This window comes from Podarcis raffonei, chromosome 1 (genome assembly GCF_027172205.1).
Source record: "Podarcis raffonei isolate rPodRaf1 chromosome 1, rPodRaf1.pri, whole genome shotgun sequence".
NCBI lineage: Eukaryota > Metazoa > Chordata > Lepidosauria > Squamata > Lacertidae > Podarcis > Podarcis raffonei.
Window position 1 is genome coordinate 81,762,493 of NC_070602.1, and position 22,176 is coordinate 81,784,668.

Genomic DNA, 22,176 nt, shown 5'->3' on the forward strand with positions numbered 1-22,176 from the left:
GAGGGCCCTTAGTGAAGTTATCTTCTTCCTATGCTCCTTTCCTCTTTCTACACAGTGATCATCACAGTGATAAACTCCAGGACCTTGTTTACTGAAGAAACAAAAACTTAACAAGTCCCCTGAGTAATAATCTGGGTTCTGAGTAATAATCATCCAAGTAATCATCTGGAGATATGTCCCCATCCCATTTTCAATTCTGAGATGTGGAAAGGGGGTAAATTGTCCTGTTTTCTCTCTTTCAGTGAATTGAAAGAAAGTAGACACCACCTCTGTAGTTTTATGTGAGATTTTCTGATATAACAATACCACCACACTGTGGCCCGATGATGGAAATATTATTATTGCTTCCATAGTTCAATGCCTCCCTTATGACCTTGGTGGTCTTAGTTCTGATCATGCTTTGGGTAGCTTGAAAGTCATGGAAATGGAACAACAGAGTGAAGGAGGAATATGGCTCACTGATTTACACAGGGGAGCATACATTTCCAAAAAGAAAATGTTCCTGATGTGAAAGGATATTGATATGAGAAAGTGGATAGCTCAAAGTTGGTTCTTCATTTTTTTTAAGGGGAAAAAGGAGGGCAGGGATCTACCTAAGTAGTTCTGCAATAAATATTTATCTTTTCACAGACTTTTGAAAACAGTAACAAAGACCATAAAGCACTTTCTGAACTGCTTTGTGGATTATTCCTTACAGGCACTATCCAATATAGAGGTTTATACTTTTAATATTTGCTTTTTATAACGTTACACATTAATCATCCATCCATGCATGCAGCAGTAATACAGGAAAAAAATCATGTAACAAAAAACAATATGCATAGGAGTATTGCGCCAGAGGGTATATGATAAAAAGGGCCACAAGTTCATGATAAAACACAGGACAACAGTCAGATATTAAAATAATAGGTGCCTTGGTGATAAGTCCAGCCAAAATGTTCTGTAGGAATCCAGAGGTTTAATGAAACCTCCCCGACTAATCACATAATGCAAAAAAGGAGCCAAATTGATGCAAGAGCACTGTGCTCTCCTCTAAGAGCACAGTGGCTTTGTGTTAATTTTCCAGCTAGTGCCATGAACCGTCCTGAGATCTACTGATGAAGAGCGGTATAAAAATTTTAAAAAATAAAAGAACCACCCACCAGCACCTTACAATCAACTTGGTGAACAATTCCCAGTCCTGTGGCAGCTAGTAGAAAATGAATTATATCTTTGCATGACAGCCCAGATGTAGACTTTGAGCCCTGGGTCCAAAAAACCCCCCCACCTATCTGGTTCAGAATAGCAGTGATATCTTGAAAGATTCTTGGCCAGAATCTTTGCCAGTATCCTGGAACACCACATATGAAACGCTGTGCCCAAATGGTCACATTCACACCAACACAATAGATTCAAAGTGGTGTTTTATACCTGTTTTATTTGCTTTTTGGTAAGTCAATTTGAGTTTCAATTTTGTAAAAACAACAACTAATTAGGGCCAGCCCACCCATTAGGCAAGGTGAAGTCACCACCTGAGGTAACAGGATCCACCTGGGCAGATCCCAATGTTGATATTTCTTCCCCACTTGTTCCTGATGTAGATCTTCCTTCACTCCTCCTTCCCTGGCAGGGAGGGGGACCACCATTTGGGGGCCTGCCTCAGGTGCCAAAATATTTTGGGCCAGCCCTGCAACTAATAAATATAATAAATAATAGATGCTTCGTGTCACATCAATATGTACATACATGTATCACTGCAGCAGTGGTTTTTCTTTTCCAGGGCACTGCTTCACACACAAATGTAATCCTAATTAATACACTTTTGATGGTACTATTCCTGTAGAATCTGCAGTGAAAGTTCTCTATGCTCCTGGGGCATTCCATCTGGATTTTCACATATTTGGTGGGTTGCCTCCAGATACCTAAAAGGTTAGGACCTTTTAGATCTGCAGTGGAACTATTACTTCATTGAGAAAGAGGACATCCACCCTAGTATCATTTTTAGAGCGGATTACTGAATCCTAGGAGGTAATTTTTAATGAAGCATTTATCCAAATTTGATCCCACTTATGTTCTTCAATCTGACATTTGAAGTCACCCTCCCAGGATATCCTAAGACCTTAGGAGGAGCCCATTGCGTGGCTTGTAAATACAGTGGTACCTCAGGTTATAGGCTCTTCAGGTTACAGACTCCGCTAACCCAGAAATAGTACCCTGGGTTAAGAACTTTGCTTCAGGATGAGAACAGAAATCACACAGCAGCAGCGGGAGGCCCCATTAGCTAAAGTGGTACCTCAGGTTAAGAACAGTTTCAGGTTAAAAACAGACCTCCAAAACGAATTAAGTTCTTAACCCGAGGTACCACTGTATTGGATATCAAGCCTTTAGAATTCAGATATTTGGGCAGTTAAGGATCCGGAAGTTTAGAGAACATAAACAATCCCCCTGACAAGCTAAAGATTTAGCAAATGTTTATGTGCTTTATTTCCAATTATTTAGGAGGTATATTGTGAAGTAAGCAAACAAACCAGCCCTCTCATGTTAAAAGTTCTCAACTCCACTACAGAAACGGTAAGCGGGAAGAAACAAGATTTCTTTGCTGATCCCTCTTCTCCTAGCTTGGTTTCTTAATTGCCTTTTTGCGCCATCATAGGTTTGTTGCTTTTGATCTCAAACCTCTGCCTTTTTTTCCCTCTGGTTGCAAGAGACAGCAAATGTTGGCAAAACTCCTGTTTTCATCTTTTGAAGAACTAAACAAAACTCCAGTTCATTGTTTTCATTCGCACGAGGCTTCTCTTTCTGTGTTTTTCATGTTCATATTATCCATCAAAGTTGCAGCATCTGTTGGGGGGGAAATGGTGGCAAGGAAGGAAGGGAGGAAACGCTGGTTTTCAGAAGCTTGGACCTTCCATTGCATTTCATGGCAAGTGGGCAGGCAGTGGGCTTTCTCTAGTGATCCTGCAATACTGCTGCCCCTTCATTTTCTATTATTAGGGGAAGCAAGAATGTCAATAGCCAGTCAATGGAAATCTTTTTCACCTCCCTAGGTTGTTTGGCTTGGTAGAGTCTGAGGTAACTCTGAGCATCTCACAAATTTAAAAAAGTTAAGTAGGGGAGGATCTAAATCAGATCATTTTTATGCTATTTGAGCTAAATTTTTGACATACGTGAATACAACTAGAGAACATAGACCACTAATAGTCCAATTAAGTTTGTGGAGAAGATATATTTTAGAATACTGAGAAAGTGATTTCTTGATGTTGCTGCTTGTGATGATAAAAGATGCATGAATTAATATAAGATATTATTTTCCATTTTCTTCCCTTCCCTGTAATCCATCCTAGTATTTCTCTTTCCCCCACCCTTTGAATCAGTATGTTTGATGTTACAGTACTTTTGTCTTTTATTTAAAAATTAATAGTTTATTTTTTTTTAAAAAAACAAACCTCCTAACCTTCTAACTCTTGGCTCAGAGGGAAGAAGAACAAGACACTCTCAAAACAGGAAATCATCCTACTGACAAGTTTACTGGGTAGGTTTAAAAGTTTAGTTCATTGCAATGTAGATGGAGGTGGACGATTGGCACTATACTGTGGATGGTCTGTGGAAAATCTTCACTGGGAAGACATTTCAGGGTCTCTGGTTAACTTTATAGCTACAATTCCCCTGAAGAAGCCTGTCTGACTCTTGCCAAGTGAATCCAGTCTGATTTGGTGAATATTCAGGGATATTCATCTGCAGCACATATGAAGACAACAAATGACAGACTCAACAATATTTGGAGAAGGCAATTCCATTTTAACAAATACACACTTTAAAACTTTATTTATATAAAAATCATTTCACTTTAAAAGCATTACAGAGTGAGCACAGGACTCAAGGAACAGCAGGATGTTCCCCTCCCCCAGGGGTGCAAAGGAAAAGCAAAACAAAAGAAGTCAGTGAATTATTAGTCCCTCTTACAGCATTGAATTGGTCAGTGGGGAAGGGGCTTTTTTTGGTTTATCTGGAAATAAAAAAGGAAATAGTGTTTTACATTAGAAAAAGTCAAGTGACTCCTCCCTCAGAAGGCTGATTTGCATGTTTGATCCCTCCCACACACCCCAAAAAGGAAAGAAAAACTGGGATAGGAGCATATCAGAGGCACCGAAAAATCGTCCACTTTAGGCCTTCCCCCACCCCCTCTTGTGCAATGTGGATTGTTAGTGTGGAGAGAATCCCAGGAGTTGAGGGCAACAGAGTTCCTTCCAGTTACTAGGCAGAGGCAGAGCTTGGGAGGCTGGGAGGGAGGAGGGAGGGAAAGACTGCAGTCATCTTCCGTAGAAAAAAAGAAAGGTGGGAGTCACCAATATGGTGCCCAGAGCTAGTCACTATTGTCCCCTTTACTGCTGCTTTGCAGATTAGGACAAAGATTGTAAGCAGACCCTCTAAGTTCCTCTTGCTCCCCCAAACAGGTGAGCTATTAAGGTGCACAGCATAACCCTCGCCTAACCATGCTTTCACACCTCTCCCCAACCCATGAGCCCTTTAGGTGGTTGACAGATTCATTCCTGATCTCTCTCACTCAACTAGGATGCACCACGGCAATTACAATTAGGATTCTGGTTCTACTTCAAGGAGGGAGGGAGGGAGGGAGGGAGAGAGGAAGCAGGAGCGCAACTCTGTGCCAAAATATCCATCTCCCCAGCCCAAGCCCTTTTGCCTTTCTCACACAAAACTACCAAGGGCACAAAGCTTTTTCACAGTGGCGAAGAAAGGCACGTGTACATAGTGACAGATTTAAGAGTTTTCATTCCCCTGCCTGCATGGGAGGATTTGGACAATATTTACAGCAAGTCTTCCCTCCCTCACAAACTTTCCACATCACCCAGCTTCCCAACTTCAACAGCCTTCTGCACTTTTTGCAGCCCAACCCAGGCACCCACTGCTTAAGCCAAAACTACCCACCGGCAACCCCAAAACCAGAGACAGCCCATGTGGTTCCTCTGCTCTCGACAGCCAACATCACTGCTTCTAGGTAGGGAGACTTCCGTCCCTTTCACCAACTTTCACTTAACGTACTCTGGTCCAATTCCACCTTTCCCTCAACCCCCCTGCACCCCAAATTGCTCTTCTCCCACAAATAAATAGCTTCCTAGGCGCTGATTTAATCCCTCTCAGATTAAAACTACCAAGAAGCAAGAAAACAGGAGGAAACAGATGCAAACCCACACATTCTTCCTCAGCCTATGAGGATACAGAGGGCTGTCATCTCAAAGAGATATTCTATAAGGCCATCTTGCATCCAGATGGCCCAGATGGCAGTCACCCACAAGCTGTCCCTCCTTTGTCATCCCCTCCCCCTTCCCTCCCTCCCAAACCACCACCATTACCACCACCAGGAATGTTCCAGTACTTCCAGCATCCTTTGTTGCAAGGAAGAAAAAAAAGAATCACACACAAAAATATATTCTATAGGCTAAGAGAAGGAGGAGACTGGTCCTCTGAGTTCTTCTCCATGGAGAGAGAAGACACTGCATTTAAGAAAACAAAAAACCCTAGTTCCAGTATGGTAGGTTTTCAGCTGAGATCCATCTGCACCACGGGGCTTCCATCATCTGCTGCAGATGAGAAGCTTGTAATTTCATAGTGTTCTGCCTTAGTTGCTTGAGTGAGATCCATGGTATTTGGTCTTCAGGAATTGCTGCACTTTTGAAAAATACAGACAAAAAGAAGTGTCCAGGGAATTGGATGGGCGCAGCCGGCTACAGGGAGGTGTGAGGCTCTGTGGGCTCAGGCGGGGCCAGTCATTTGGCGCTGGGTGGCTGGACTTGTGTGCCCAAGAGATTTTTAAAAAAGAGAGAGAGTCAGTCCATTTCACCACAAAGTGTTATACAAAGTATGTTATAAACCCAAAACAGAGAAGGCAGATGGTGGCAGTTCTAGATCTTCTGCTGTGGAGAGAGACAAGAAAGCCAAGGTTAACATAGCCACAAGTCCAATGGCAACAAGGAGAAGATTTATACAGAGCAAGCAGGCATGGAATCAAACAATCCAAACGCCAAGTGTCCTCAGTGAAGCGGGTCTCTGAAAAGTGGATTGTTAAGCAACGTCCCAGATTTTGCCCCTGCAAATGCTTGATTTATTGATTTGAGGAACAGGCCATATTTCCCTTTCCCCTGCTTTTGGATACAGAAGCAGAAGAGTACCAAAGCCACGGGACATACCATAGGAGGATAAAGCAACGCATCACTCTCCGCATAGGATTCCTGCCCTTCCTCCTGCTGTAGACACACACATTGTTAGTAAGGACGGGTTGTTATGTAGGAAGGGGAGAAAAGGGAGCAAGAAGTCTAACTGAGAAGTCACTGGGGAAAATGAGAGAGAGGCTGAGTTGAAGGTGTGAATAGTCAACAAAGACATGGGTTACGTGTTTAGTTAACAACTCTGCAGCCCCCCAAAACACACTGGTGTGGGGGCGGGGAGAGATGGTTTGTAGCAACACTATTCCCAATGCATTATTCAGTTCTAGAAATCCTTGGTCTTCTAAGCTTTGAGGGTTTTGTTTGTCTTTAAACCTGTCAAGGGGTATATAAACTACAAAATAAGCTTGGACAGCAAGCTTCTCTTGTTCTCTCCCCATCTTTTTTGCTACCCATGTCCAGAAACACCTATGCCCCAGAGGTCTCCCTCAATGGGCATATCCCAGTCTTTACCATCAGTGGGGCTCCCTTCATAGATTCCATTTCTTCTCCAGATCGTTCCAATGTCCTATTATGGTCCCGCTCGTTCAGTGTAGAGTAATTGTCTGAAATGAAGAGGAAGGCTTGATATGAGGAAACATCACATGGGCCCAAGGTAAGCAAGGACACACTCTTCCCTTCCTCTGCTTCAAGAGTCAACTTACATCTCCCCAGCCAGCCAGGGAACAAGCATCATCTTCTCCTTCCTTGCTGATTTACAGATGAGAAGACGTGTGTGCACAGAGCACAGACCATCATTCCCTCTGCATTCTTCTCTCCACTCAGTATTCTCCCTACTAGCTAGCTCAATGGAACTGGGGGGGAAAAGAGGACTCACCACAATGCTGCCTAGCTCTGGGACACCCTAGAGTGTAATAAGCCCGCTAGTTTAAGGGAGAGAGACATACACCAGCCTTAGTTTCTGAAAAAGCTGTGTCAACCTGAAGATAACGAGAATGTATTAGCTGTAAGCATCTAGAGGGGAAAGATGAATCCTGTTTCATTTTGGAAAGCCTAGAAGGGATCTATCATTGGCTGATTGCCTACATAAAAGCAAGGCTATCCCCCTAATGCAGCTACCTACTGCGTTTTATTAGCAGGATACAAGCACACTGAAGCCAGAGAAACTATACTCAACTTACCTTACCAGTAACAGCACTGGTTGTGCTTTATTCTTAGCAAAGCTAGACTTCCAGCTACTAAGTAGCAGGAGGATTAGCTACCTCTGTGGGGTTGATGGACAGCACTGGCAAGAACCTAGCACAGCATCTGCATAGCTGGACTGGCTATGTATTGGTGTGTTCACATGTACAGGACTGAGTTAGATGACAAAGCACCTGTGGCCCACTAGGTTTTGGAGACAGGTTTAGAACACTGCACAGCTATACACAGAAGGGTGCTGGAGTTTATCCAGCAGCAATGAATGAATGAATGAATGAATGAATGAATGAATCAGTCAATCAATCAATCAATCAACCAACCAATCAATCAATCAATCAATCAATCAATCTCTACCTCTCTCTTACCACTGAATTTCCCATACCTGGTCCCATGTTGCCCATTTGGATCTCCTCTCGAGAAGATTTCTTGTCTGCACAGAATATAAAAATCAGAGCAGTTAGCAACAAAGTCCTTGCTCCTTGTTTTGACTAATGTGGGACTTGTCTTATCTATAGCAGCATTAAGTGTAAGCCATTCAATTAAGGTTACAGAAGTTTCCCACCAGCAGAAAGCCTGCTAGCAATTTTGGTCATTCCCTTTCACCATGCTAGAAATACTGATTAGGAGCAAATATTAATATTCTTAAAATCCTTCTACAGATTGCAACTTTCAACAGTTTTGAATGATGACGTTTTGTGTTGCTGCAACACTAAGCCACCCTTTCAAAAAACAAATGCATTCACTCTTTTTTTTTAACTTGCTCTTTGACTAATGGGCTCTTGCTGCAGCTCAGTGATAATGAAGAGTGTCTTAAACAAAATAAATATCATGTTAAAAGTTACAACTAATCTTGCACTTACCTCCTTTTTGGTTCTTATCAATGAGGGGCAAGGTGCTGTCATCAAAGGAGTTGCCACCCTGGCTTCGATTACTGTTACTCCGGTTCACCTGAAAAGAAGGAACCAGCCGGTATATTTAAGCTGCCATTAGTGCTGATGTTCCTAGCTACCTAAGTATTTCCTCAGCACTTCAAAGCATAGGCTGCCATCCATGGGGGCTCTGGGTGCACCCCAACACAACACAAACACACCCATTAAAGAGGACAGGGCTGCAGAAACAAGCTTTCGCAGATGTTGAATGCAGCCTGCCCTGAGAACCTAGGCCTTCAACTGAAAGGCTGGATTCACCCTTTGATCTTTCGACACAGTGTGGAGTAGAGGTGAGAACGCTGGACGAGGGAGGAATCCATTTTGAACCGATTTGTACATAATTTTGGCAGTTCTGACCTCATCAAGCTTTGCTCTTACACTGGACCACCCTTGTGCATCAAGCGCCTGAACCCAGTCCAATTATATGCAAAATTATACAAAAGAAACAACATTGCACTATGTCAAGTGTTTGATTGGGGGAAGGATTTCTGCTTGCCAGTCAAAATGACACCCCCTCTCCTCCCCCACATGCTGTTCTGGGGGCTCCCCTGACCTCTCCAGTGTCAATTAGGAGGGCGTGTGGGGACCCCCCATTGCAAAAGCCTTTCTGCTGATGGGGGGCTCATTTGTTGAAACCCACCGTCACACGTATAAAAGTCAAAACACACGTTGTGCTATATTTCTGCAGCATAATTTTGTATGTTAATATAACTGTATTTGTATAGTTATATGCAGTGCAGTATTTTTTGTTTATGTGCTGTTTACTTTAGGAATCTTAGAGTGTACGTCTGTACACATATTAAGACTTTGCATAACATGCGAGAATTGTTTGTGTTTTTAGTGGAACTGAAGTGGGGAGAACTCTCTTCTTGGCGAGTGAGGCGGGGATTAGAAAAAAATCCATGTGGATAAGCTCAACATTGGCGTTTTCAGAAAATTCCACCCCTGGTTTAACTCCCAGATACCTGGAAGTCAGACTTCTTCCATCCTTCCTTCTCCAGTGGCTTCCGCAATTCCTTATACCCCCAGATTGTCTGCAGTACAAGAGCAGCTGCTCTGATTTCTCTCTCTGAGCGGTTCCTAGGAGGAGAGAACAGAAGATTATTACAAAAGAACAAACAGCCCAGCCCATAAGCTTCCCAAGAGAAGGATGGGGGGTTGTAGGAATCTGTGCAGGCACCCTCTACTTAACCCCCTTGGGAGCTGCACCCACCCAGATTTATTGATCAGCACCAGTTTCTCAATGCCTTGCGTCTCCCGCAGTTTCTTGGCTGCTTCCAAGTTATCCAGAATGACCTCATTTATGGTATTTAACACAGAGACCACAGTATCTTCAGAGAGGTTCTTAGCCGGCGTTTGCTGTCCCCCTGGCAAATTCTTCACTAAACTGGGGATGGCATGCTTGCCTAGGAAAGGGAGAAGATCAGAGTTGGTTAGAGGGAAAAGAACAATATAAACAGAAGTGATCAGAAGACAGAAGCAGAATTGCCCAACACTCTTTTAGACCTCGAAGGCTCTCCTACCATGAAACTGACATAAGGCACAGGCTGAATATAGCGGAGAGGGAGGATTCTGTTCTCAGCTGATCAAGAGAATGCAACTGTCAGAACTTCATTCATTCACCCAGCAGAGCAAGTTGCCAGCCAAGCCTCATTTAGCTAGGTGACAGGAGAAGCCATAACAAAATGCTAGTGCTCTTGTTGGGACTACAACTCCCATCAACCCTTACTTTGGAGCCATGTTGTTTGTTGTAGACGGAAATTGAAGTTTATATAAATAGATATATACTGGAGAAGCCTAGAAACCCTCAAAACACTTGAACCTTGCATCACTTTATGCCAGTTTCCCCAAATCTGGTGCCTTCTAGTGGCTGTAGGATGGACTCCAACTCCCAGGACCCCTAAACTTGGGCCATGCTGACTGGGGCTGATGGAGGGCACCAGGTTGGCAAAGGCTTTTCTCGCCAACCTCCACCTTCCAATATTCTACTATGATTCTTGATCAATAATGATCACAAACCCACAAACAATTATCCTACTGCCTATGGGCACAGGGACCCTGACCACCAGTGCGTTCCCTGGCACTGAGCATCTTTCAAGAAGCAGCATGAGTTGTGTTTGGCTTGGCCGATTCTTGGCATAACTCAGCTAGCATGTGTTTTGGAAAGGATCCCCCCCCCCGAAGTGTTACCCACACCCAACTGCTGAGACAGGACAAGAAATCCACCAAAGTCCCTTCCCTTCCTGCTCTCACCTATCAGCTCTTTGTTACGGGAATCCACTGCCAGGTTGCGCAGGGCTCCAGACGCAGCTTTCACCACACGCTCGCTGTCATAAGTCAGCAGGTCCGCAATGGCAGAGAGGCCTTTCTCCTGGCGCAACGCAGAGCGGATGTACCGACCGTACTGCAAGGAGAGAAAACACAAGACACTTGGCTTTAGTGAAAGAGCTACATGAGAAGCTATTAGATCTACCCAAAAAGTGCGCTCCATACCCAGGAATAATTTTTTTCCCCTGAACAAAATGCCCCTGGCCTTACCTCTGCGTTCCCACAACATTAGTACAGTGAGAGCTCAGTTTTCTTAGGAATTCCCATAGCAAAAGTCCACAGTCAATCCAATGCGGAGACCAGCTGTTTGTTTTTATAGTTAACACCCAGCTTGCCAAATGCCTTCTTAACCACAATGTTGACTTCACTATTCCACTCCGGAAATTCCCCATCAGGCCGAGACTACAGCCTAGACATGAAAAGCTATCCAAGGGATCCGTGAATGGACGGTCCTTGCAGCCATGAAAGGAGCACAGAGAACATTGCCAGGGACTTCCATGGCTGCTGCCTTCTAAACTGGACCTGCTTGTCGAGTTCAACATGTGCTGGGATGCTAGGAGGGACCAGATGGGACTCCTACTCACTTATGCACAATGAGGCCTCTCTGCTTTGCCCGCAGCCTTAACTACAAACTTTTGCCCAAGATAGGTCTTTTTTAATTAAAGAAGAAGGCAGATCCCAGTTTGCAGTCCCTGCCTCTCTCGGGTGGCCCACTCACCGTCCAACGCCCAGCACACAAATTCTGGATGGCTCCTGCTGAAGCTTCTAAGATAGCTTGAGTTTTGCTCTCCTTCAACAGGGAAATATATATGCGGACAATCTCCGGCTGGAAGAGGAGCTCATAACCTAGCAAAACGGCAGAGAAGGAAGTTTCATGTCAAGCCTGCCAAGCTCCCTTTTAGGTACCCCCCACCAGAAACAAAGGAAGCTGCCTTATGCACTTGGGTTTATTTAGTTCAGTGCTCTGAACACTGATCATGACTCCAGGACCTTCTGCACGAGAAGAAGATGGTTACCATTGAGCTGTAACTCTTCCCCAAAGAGCTCCTCACAATATGGGTGGTGGCCTGGGGGGGGAATAGCAGTGCCCCCTTGGTTAAAAAAAACCCAAAACCCTCCCCGTGGCAGACCTGCCTGGTGCCAACACTGCCTAGCACTAAAATGATGGCAATTATGTATTATTTTCCCCTTAGCACCATACTGTATTTTATTTTATTTTTTTTAATATTTATATTTAATTTATATTTAATTTAATATTTATATATTTTATATAAATATAAAAATAAATAATATAAAAATAAATATATATAGGTTTTGCCAACTGATCTAGACACTGCTGGATCAATGCTATTCAGTTACCTTTCACGTAAGGAAGCTGCAGCCACAGAGCAAGAATGGCTATTTTCCCAGCACACCTGCGTGCCACACCTTTGCTGAGAAGTTCAAGAATCTCCCACCTTCACCCAAACCCTGTGCACATCTCATGTCCTTTGCCTGCATTAAAGGCTGATCATGTGGGAGCTCACACAACAAGATACCACACAGGAGAAGTAGTTAAAACAAATTTACTCTGCCCACCCCCCATCCAAAAGTGAGAAAGGGGTACCTTTAAGAAGCTGCCTTAAACCAGATCAGACGTTTGTCCATCTAGCTCTGTGTTGTCTATTCTGACTAGCTGTGGCTACTCAGTGTCTTAAGCAGGGAGGCTTCCCTACTATGGGAAATCAGACAAGCCATTGCCCTTGCCCAGAAAAAGGGTAAGAAACATTACCTTTTGCAGGGGTTGGTCTTTTGGGGAAGTCTACGATATCGGTAGAAGGATCCTCTGCCGGTTTTTTACCTTGTAGGGAGGGAAACCCAAACAAACAATATTAGGAAAAGGAACTGGAGAGAGGGAGAATTTCCAGAAGCTCTTCATCACCAACACACTGATCCCCGTACTGTTGGCAATAACTGGCAGTGGATCTCCAGTCACAGAGTCTTTGTGCAGTACTGCCACCAGAGATCCTTCTACTGAAGGGTGGGGAACCTGCGGTCCTCCCTAGGTTGCTGGCCTCCAGTTCTCATGATCCCTGAGCACTGGGCATGCTGGCTGGGACTGGCGGGAGCTGGAGTCCAGCAGCAACCAGAGGGTCATTGGCCTGATCCAGCAGGCTCTACTTCTGCTCTTTCCACCCCCATCCCACCCTTGCTTTAACTGGAGATTCCAGGAATGAATTAACGGATGCAATCTATTCTAAACAATTTACTAACATTTGACTGAACTAAGTACATTGTATATGCGAGGAATGCTTCCTGTGGGGTGGGAGTATAGGGGAATTGTTTGTTATATGTATTTTTGGAAACTGAAAGAAGAATTTTTAAAAATCAGGATTTCTACCACTGAACTATGGTCCCACTCTACTCAATTCAAAACTGCCAAGGCTAGAGAAGCACATAGACTAGGAGCCCTGCACAGCTGTCACGCAAAACAGGCCTGACTTCTTGCTGTTCCGCACTAACCACGCCACACCAGCATTGAGATTGGGGCCGGTGCTCTCCTGCCTCAGGCAGCTGTTGCACCACACGCCCTGCTCTGGCACTTTCACCACCGCACCCAGGAAACATGCAGCGTGCAAGTCAATGCAATGTCTTTGGTTAGGGTCCAGGAGGGAGGTTTCCTTGGGAGGCGATACAAACTGAGCATAATAATGCACAGCTGGCGTTCTCCCAATCTGCACCATCTACTCTGTTCAAGAGCCGTGTTTTTTTCAAGTTAACTATTGCAGGGTGGGGGAGGAGTGAATGTCGCAAAGACCAGGAGTGGCACAAGTAAGCAGGAAAGGAAAACAAGCACAGCAGGAAACAGAGAATTAAGGAAAGGGCTCCTCTCGCTGCAGATGTCAGGCACAACGACAAGGAGGTTACTTAGCTGTTTTTTCCATGGGCATTATTATCTCTCCCCGCCCTCTGACATCTCATGATTTCATGTCTCAAAGAGAAAAGGTCAGTTCACACAGAGAGATTACACTCAGCTGAAAATTACAGACAAGCGGCAGCTTTCTAACAGGCACCCGTATACAATACATGCATCTCCAAACATGCTTTGTCACATTCACATTTTGCACTTGCATCTGAAAAGTTGTGGCGCAGGGGAGACCAGCCTGTGACTCTCTAGAAGTTGCTGGACCCCTGGTTCCCACCATTCTTGACTACTGGGCTATGCTGGTTGGGCCTGACAGGACCCGGTAAACCAGAAATAGCTGGATGCCTACAAGATTCCCCATCTCAGGCAGATTTGATGCTAGTCCTCTCTACACCCGGTGCTCCTTTCCTTGAAGGGAGTTCTTAGGTGCGACCCCAGCAGAACGCAAGACTATGAACTCAGCACTGGCAAGGGCAACGTATTCTTCAAGCACAGAACAGTACTGTGTGCTTGCGCTACTGGTCAGGTTTGGCGTCAGCGGCGAGGAGGGCAGAGGAAAGCTTTGGAAGGAGCTTGAGAAGTCACATGTTTTATAGAAACAAGCGTGTCCCGCCCCCGCCTACCCCCTGGGAAAAAAGCTCAACTCACCTCTCGAAAACCACTCGTCTTTGGGCGGAGGAGGAGGAGAGGGGAGAAGGGAGGCAAGAGAGTAGAGATGCCAGCAGGATTCACAGGCCATTTGGAAGGAAAGCAAAAGAGAAGGGGAAACAGGCCACAAATTAGTTGAAAACCCCCATCCATCACCTTGATTGACACACCAAAAAGACCAGTCATCAGGCCTTGAGAGACAAAAGAGCAGGAGAGCCAGGAAAAGTTACTGCAGCTGTAGAACGCTTCAGTGGAAAAGCAGCAGCTTGTCTTTACGAGGCCAAGGACAACTTAAGCAGCACTCAGAAACATCTCTCCCTGCTGTCCTCTAGCCTGACCCCATCTATGCAAGGCTGGGCAGGGAACAAGGCAATCCTACCTTTGCCCTTTTTGGCACCAAAGCAGCTGGCTGCATGGGGACCGGTGTTGTTGGCCGCATTGAGGGGCACTTCCTGGTAACGCTCTGCGTGGGGGATCTCACGGTGCACCTGGTAGGACAGGTTCCTCAGGAGGCAAACGCAGTTCTCCACAAGCTGGCAAAAGACAGACAGTTCCTCAAGATGGGCATCAAGGTCACAGAAATTCAAGAGGTAGGGAGTTGCGTGCACAAGAATAAGCAAGTACAAGAAAGGTGGAAAGCAGGAGCTCCGGTAGTGTTCTGCACCTTGGGACAAGAATTTGGGGGGGGGGGCATCTGACAGCAGCAACACATTCAGGCTGTGAGCAGGAGCCAATATGCCCTCTCCTCACTGATGGGCACTAACAGCAAGCCCTATCAAGATTAGATGCACCAAGGTGTTGCCTGTTGGGAACTGCCTAGTGCAACTGAGGGGGGGCACCATCCGTGAGCCCCACATTGTCCTTTTGCAGGTGTTGTCTGAATCCAAGCTGTGCCTGCAAACAGACTTCAAAGGGGCTTCCTGTAATCACCAGTCAGCTGCTTACAACAGTCCAGTGGAGCTTTGTCAAAGCCGGCTTGCTGGTGGGGGATTAATGATCTGGCCCACCAGCTGATCCAGCTCCCCATCCTGATGTAAAAGGCATCAGCTGGGGGGGAGGTGGGGAGAGACAAGCTGCCTTAGTGCATCTGTGAAACAACCCAGAGACCCAAGTGGAATACCACTTTGTGAAGCGGCAGCTCCCTACAAAAGGGAAGGCGGGGCAAACATTATGCCCAACTTTACAAGGGTGGATCTGGGGTGGGGAAGAGAAAACAGATACATCTATGTGCTTTATTGGGAATCTCCTCTTTATAAAATGGGAGAAATGTTCCTGGTATGGGTGAAAATTAAAGACTCTCTGACTCAGGCCCTGTAAAGCTTCTCATAACCACCTAAATGCCGCTCTCAGAAAAGGGGAAAATCAGAAGACAGGCAAACACAGCACATTGCATTTGGTGCAGAATAATCTCTCCCTACCCCCAGAAGGGCAAGTGGCAACTAGAATAGGGCTACCTCCTCCCACACTCCCTTTACCTTGCTGTCTAAATCTTTCTGGCCAATCTCTGCTTGGACAATGTAGATGAGGGCATCCACTAGCCCATCACACTCCCGCAACTTTCGGCGGGCTTCACTCCTCTCCGAGCTGACATTTCTACAAAAAGAGAAAAAGAAACATTAGAAAGATGGAGACACTATCAGGTAGTGACTGTTAAAGCCTGTCTGCTTTCCTGTGCTTAAATTTAGGCCACATTTTCACTCTCAAGTCTGTGCTGGGTTTGTGTGTGGAGATTTCAAGCCCCTGGCTTGAAATCTGGGAACCTTCAGACATCATGGCAGAAGCCTTTTCCTCATACAACCTGCTACACAGTCCTAGTCAGGCTAATTGTAAACCTCATGGGCTATCTATTTCAGCTCCAACACTGCCTCTCTGACTGTCACCCAATTTCTGCTGCTGCAAAACACACACACACACACACACACACACAGCAGCCAAGAAGACCAGCAACTTCATCTTGTTCCTTTTCTGTGTGGCCCATCTCTTAGCCCAGCCAGAATTAGGGGACAGACACCAGAGTACATTGCTCCGATGACCTGCAGTCAGGAATTCAACATTAAGGCCAAGCAGGAGTTCTGTGGTCTTCTCAAGTTATAGCACCTCCAGTTTATTAGAAGGCACCAATCTCAGCCCCAAGAGTCCAGTCTAAATGGTTCATCTCACTTCTACCAAAGCCTCCTCCCAATAAGGTGGCAAACATCAGGCTTGCCTTATGTCTGCTAAGAACAGGGCCTTTTGTGTGGTGGCATCCAACTTTTGGAATGTGCTCGCCGTGAACATCAGCCAGGCATCTACAGCAGGGTCACTCAGGTGTCTGCTTAAAGCTCACATGCAGATCAACGGCCTCCAGCACACAGAGCACGCAGGTGTGCCTGGAGGTGCAGGGCAGCCCCAGCTTACCTAAGGCAGCCAATGGTGTTGGTGAGCACCGACTCCCACTCTATGTGGCGGGGTTTCGAGTCCTCGCTGGGCTCCCTCTCCCATCCAGAGTGTGGGATGATGACCTCATCAGTGAGGGCATGTAAGGCATTGTCCACAATGGCCATTTTTATCGAGTCGTGAGAGGACAGGTTCCAGAGTGTTCCTGCGCCAAGAGAAAGCATTTGCCTGGTCAAGGAGTGCCTGGAAGAGCTCCGATGCCTCCACCTCCACCTTCCCTCCCAAGGCCCAGAAATTACCTGTGATGACCTCGGTGAGGTCCATGTCGCGCGCCTTCCTTAGCAGCCGCACCAGAGCAGGGACACCGTCGCAGTTCTTGATGGCGATCTTGTTGTCCTGGTCCCGGCCGTAGGAGATGTTCTTCAGGGCCCCGCATGCCCCGTAGTGCACCTCCTTCTTGGGGTGGTCCAGCAGCTCCACCAGCACCGGAATGCCCTTCATCTTGCGCACCTCCGTCTTCACCTTGTCGTTGCGGTAGCACAGGTGCTGCAGGTAGGCCGCGGCGTTGGACTTCACCGCATCCAGGCGGAAGCCCAGCATGGCGATCACCTCGGGGAGCTCGGGCTGGCGCCAGTTGGGCGGGGGCGGGCCCCCTTTCTGCAGGCTATCCATGCTGGCTAGGCTGCCCCTCTCGTGCTGGGCCAGGGGGGCCCAGTAGTACTGGTCTCTAGCCAAATCATCCACCAACATGTCCTCGTAACTCCTGCAAAGGAGGGAGGAAGAGAAGCAAGTTACTTTCAGGATTCGTCAGTCATCCAAAGCAGCTGCACTACCACAGACAGGAACCAGGCTGGTCTGCCTATCTACAGAAGAGGTCTGCGGGACAAGGATTAAAAAGGCGTTCCACCATCACCAACCACCTGTTTAAATTTCTTGGTTGGATAAGATAACACAGGGACCCAGTTGTGGCATAGCATCCCCACTGCTGCCATGCTAAAAGCTGAAAGTGTGGCCCAAAAAGCTGTGCCCAAACAGCCAATCCTCTAGCACAGCCTTTTTCAACCCGTGGGTCCCCAGATGTTGTTGAACTACAACTCCCATCACCCATAGCTAGCATGGCCAGAGCTCAGGGATGATGGGAGTTGTAGTCCAACAACATCTGGGGACCCACAGGTTGAGAACTGCTGCCAGGAACAGGTGGTGGCAGAACTTCCTAGTATCACCAAGTAAGAAGGCCCTCTTTCCCTGCATCACCTTGACTTTCCTTTCTTGCTCAAGTTTTCAGATACGTAGGCAACCACAAGCTCTTGGGGTCAAGCACCCAAGTGCTGGGATTGTCTTGAAATTAGAAGCAGACAATAACAATGACAGCAGCTTACACTAGCGGCTTAAGCTGGGCCCAGGAAGAAATGGTTGTTGTTCTTAAAGAGAGGTGAGCAAGTTCCCAGGTAGTTTTGTCACTGGGGATTTTTCCAGCACCTTTCGCCTCCTTTAAGATATAGACACTTCTCGTATGTTACTGCAGCCTGGCCACCAGAGGGCAACTTGGCACCATCTGTGTCAAACCGCAGGCATTGCATTTTGTAGGTCATCCAACCTGCTCCTGTCCCAAACACACCCAAGATTCAGAAGAAGACTTCCAGTGCTTTATTCAGCCAGGCCTTCCGCTTTGTGCAGTAATTAAGCCAGGCAGACACTCCCGTTAGATTAGATGGTGAGATTTCAAGGACACCAAATTCTGACATGGCACAACTGAGCTACCACACACCCAAGATCTGCTTAGGAGCAAATGACTGCAAATACCTCTGGAGGTCTTACATTTCATGCAGGGTGCTGGCTTGACTCCCCAAGATCCCTTCTAAATATAAAAGCAAGACCTGCACTGCAAACTTGGCTCAGCCATGAGATTCCCAACCTGTCCCAGTCACCCCCAGTCACCCCCTGTACCCTGGAAAGTGTGACTGAAGCAATAGGCGGGAGGGAGGAGAGAGAGAGAGAAAAGTGGCTAGGTAAAGGTGGGGAAGGGATGAGAGAGTGGTAGAAAAGGTCTCAGGACTGTTTTTAACATCCTCAAGGAAAGCAGAAGTCCCTTTCATCATGGTGCTACAAGGACAAAATGGTTATAGGGATTTGTAGCATCAGTATACCTTTTTTCACAAACTATTCACATGGCATGAATTGATGCAAGGTCTGCAACATGCAGGAAAACCGATGCTTCCACTGCCTTAAAGGAACAGAACCCTTGCCTCCTCATGGAAATGTAGTCCCTCTAACACTTGGTTTTCCTATATAACTCAGTATACAAGCAAAGGAGACAGGACAAGATTCGATACCAAGAGCACTTCAGCTTTTGCAATAGTAATATAAGAAGCTTTCAGGTCCTCACAGTCATGGAAGAAGCTTAAACAGTGTCCAAGGAAGGTTTTTAGGTAAAGATGGAGATGGCCAAGGATCCCCCAACCCTGAGATCAGCCTCACAGGTTTAATGTTCCAGGTGGCTCCACATTCCTTTAAAACATTCTTACTGCTGGAAACAGAACTGCACAAGGATGACCCAGGAAGTCTCACCAGGAACCGATCTCCCATTTTGGGAGCAGAGTTGTGTGTGGCTGGTTAAGCTGTGCTCCATCTCTCCAATCTGCAAAGCATGCAAAGCTTCCCCAATCCCCATTTAAAATGCAGCAACCTGGATCAGCATCCTCAGCACCAAGTCCCTGGGTCCTTATCTATATCCATATGCAATGCATAGTTCTAAAAGCAAGTAAGCCCACACTGTTGATACCCCAACCAAGCGTGCACAAAGAAAGCAATGTCAAGATTACCCAACTTCCTCCCCCCCCAAAAAAAATATTCTATCCTGGACACCCACACACCAAGTTGATGGTGATGATGATTACTCATCCGAGACCAAACTCAAGACTTGTTTTGCTTTTGCCAAACTACCCCAATGCTTTGCAACCCAAAAGGAGACAACAAGATGTGCATCTTCGCAGACTCCTTCAGAAATGGGGTCCAGCAGAAACCCCCAGCCCACCCTGCTTTCAGGGTGTAAATACACACAGTGCATCTCCAACACCTGTCATTTGTGCCCACACAGATGCACTGCCAAGGACGTACACCTAAGGCCTCCTCCACCCACTGTCTGGAGTGGTTTTGCACGCATGAATGTTGGGCCAAAGGGGGCCTAATGGGAAGAGCTCCTTCCTTTGCAGCTTCCTTGCTGAATCAACTTAGGGGGAGCCACCGCTTAGTAGCAAAGCGCAGACTTCACACTAGTGGTCTGGTCCAGGACTGGGGAGCCTCCCAAGGGACAAGGAATTATATCTGCATAGTGGAGCTGTCATGCTTTACATGTATACGGTCTCTCGAGATCAGGCTCTGGCGCCTGTGGTTAAGAAAAGAAAAGGAAGTGGGAGAGATGCTTGTGCAAGACCAATTAGAGCTGGTGATGGACAACACCAGAGTAGTTGGGAAACCAGCCCAAGTCAGAGGAAGGCACTTCTTCGTAACCTCAGCATACTGCCTGATCTCCATACCCAAGCCTTGGCCAGGAGTGGGATCCTGATGGAGTGGTCCCAAAGCTGGAATGGAGGAAGCAAGTGGTCCCATGGGGTGAAAGAGGCAACCGAGGAGTGTGTGGCCCCAAGGAATGCCACCTTAAATCATGGGGAGGGCAGAAGGCATAGCCTTCATTCTCATCTTCAAATATTCAAGCAGACATTCTGGGGGGTGGGGGGGTGGGACTGCTTGTATGATCAAATTTCCATGCTTTTAAGACGCAGGTGGGAAACCTGCCAAACGCATGCAGCACCTCCCACCCAAAAAAGTGGAGAGAAAAAGAGACAATAGGGAGGGGGGAGGGAGGGAGGGAGGGAGGGAGGGGGAGAGAGAGAGAATTCTCTCCACTGCTAGTATTCAGCTTCTAACTACTTTCCCATCGAATAAATGTGTTCCTCTGCTCTGAAAATGTTGCTCTGCCCAGCTAATAAGAAGCCAATTCCCTAGTCATGGTTTGCTCTGATTCAAAGTTAAATGCCTGAATGAGAGTGGACAGGTTTCAAGATTCACCTGCTCTTTAAGCAGAGATGGCAATAATCCAGAAAGCAACTAGGTTTTAGTCAGCGAACACCGCAGCTTTGGAAAGGCAGAGCCCCTACTTTCATTGGTTTAAAACAGATTGGTTGCTGAAAAATTTATTTTCCTCCACTTTGTTTTAAAGTGATTTGTGATTTAACACTGTTGCTTTGGTTTTATTTTGTTGTTTCTATTATTATGTGTGCTTTTAAAAAATCCTGTAAGCTGCCTCAGAGAACTCTGATTATTGGGTGGCCTATAAATTGCAAACACAAATTAGGGGGGGACAACCCATCCCTTATCAGGCAACATGATTTCAGATTCCATATCCATATCTGTAGCAAACATATTCTTGTCAAGCTGGCTTGTGGTTAAATGTTCTTGCTGCATCTCATGTCACATTTTTAAAAAACACCAAGAACATAGTTGAAGTCACATTTGCAGGGCATGATGCACATATTGTGGAACTTATGTTCAAGCAAGACAAATTTGAGTTAGCCCACTAATTTAGCTGTAATGAGAGCTGAAAGGGTGACTTCTGACTCCTTAATGCAGGCATAGGCAAATTCGGCCCTCCAGATGTTTTTGGGACTACAACTCCCATCATCCCTGACCACTGGTCCTGTTAGCTAGGGATGATGGGAGTTGTAGTCCCAAAAACATCTGGAGTGCCGCCGAGTTTGCCTATGCCTGCCTTAATGCCTCACTTCCAATTTTTCAGCATTTTAACAGCCTGTATTCTATGAGGAAGCTGCTGTTTTTTATTTTTGTTTAAAAGTGCATTAAAGCCTTTGCTTTCATAGCTTCTCACAAGCGATTCCTCAGGAGCTGCATGATGCCCAGCCCAGTTCCAAAGCACTGCTTCAGACGGGTGGTTTTCAGCGTATATTTTGTAGGAAACCCATGAAGGAAATTTGCTATGGCAAGCAATGAAGCTTCCATCTAAGGCGGGGCCTCTCGTTACCTCCCTTTCTTGTATGGCCATTGTTGCATGGGGTTCATTCAACAGTGAACATTCAGAACAATAGCACAGCCTGAAAGGCCTGGCCAGTGGCCTACATAAACAGAGAAGGCACCCTAATATCCACTGAAACACAAAAGGACAGGCAAATACCAGCTCCTTATCAGACAAGTCAGTGTGGAAATAAGTCCCTGAAGGAAGTAAGTTTGAAGACCACTGTGCTCCAGACTGCAAGTGTCCAAGCTGCCTTCTGGAGGCAAAGCGCCGTTGACTTGGCAGTTGCTTTCCAGCTTGAAAACGTGTTCATACAAGACAGTCGCATAGCTCTGGGTTATTTTTGAAACCACAAATACTGTTCCCTACATGCCCTAATCTCTTAGATCACAGAGCATACAAGAGACACTCGTCCAAGCTTTAACCCCTCCCTTCTCACTGCAAGGGATTCAAACTGGGGCTCTTCAAAAGGCAACACTTGGGCCTGGCAGCTGTTCTGGGAAACTTCATCAAAACCGTCATATCGTCTCAAAGCAGCAAACCAACCCGTACTGACTTTCCGTGTGAAAATACGAGAGCACGGGGTGGGGGGTGAGGGAA

General features: G+C 46.2%; 1 protein-coding gene across 7 annotated transcripts in view; it reads right to left on the bottom strand.

Moving 5' to 3' along the window:
- Positions 1-3,770: 3,770 nt before the first annotated feature.
- CTNND1 (catenin delta 1) overlaps positions 3,771-22,176 on the bottom strand; it is a 56,324-nt gene continuing 37,918 nt past the window's right edge. For 3 of the 7 annotated variants that reach the window (XM_053398037.1, XM_053397994.1, XM_053398046.1), the window contains 15 exons: positions 16,847-17,310; positions 16,569-16,752; positions 15,647-15,764; positions 14,551-14,704; positions 14,172-14,189; positions 12,390-12,458; positions 11,337-11,464; positions 10,544-10,694; positions 9,504-9,696; positions 9,256-9,370; positions 8,222-8,309; positions 7,744-7,791; positions 6,675-6,766; positions 6,186-6,242; positions 3,771-5,912 (listed from right to left, as the gene is read on the bottom strand). In XM_053398037.1, the coding sequence (XP_053254012.1) occupies positions 5,901-5,912; positions 6,186-6,242; positions 6,675-6,766; positions 7,744-7,791; positions 8,222-8,309; positions 9,256-9,370; positions 9,504-9,696; positions 10,544-10,694; positions 11,337-11,464; positions 12,390-12,458; positions 14,172-14,189; positions 14,551-14,704; positions 15,647-15,764; positions 16,569-16,752; positions 16,847-17,310 (1,891 nt within the window). In that variant the 3' untranslated portion in view covers positions 3,771-5,900. The remainder of the gene's footprint in view (positions 5,913-6,185; positions 6,243-6,674; positions 6,767-7,743; positions 7,792-8,221; positions 8,310-9,255; positions 9,371-9,503; positions 9,697-10,543; positions 10,695-11,336; positions 11,465-12,389; positions 12,459-14,171; positions 14,190-14,550; positions 14,705-15,646; positions 15,765-16,568; positions 16,753-16,846; positions 17,311-22,176) is intronic. The other 4 variants (XM_053398003.1, XM_053398013.1, XM_053398029.1 and 1 more) reach the window with 4 other exon arrangements.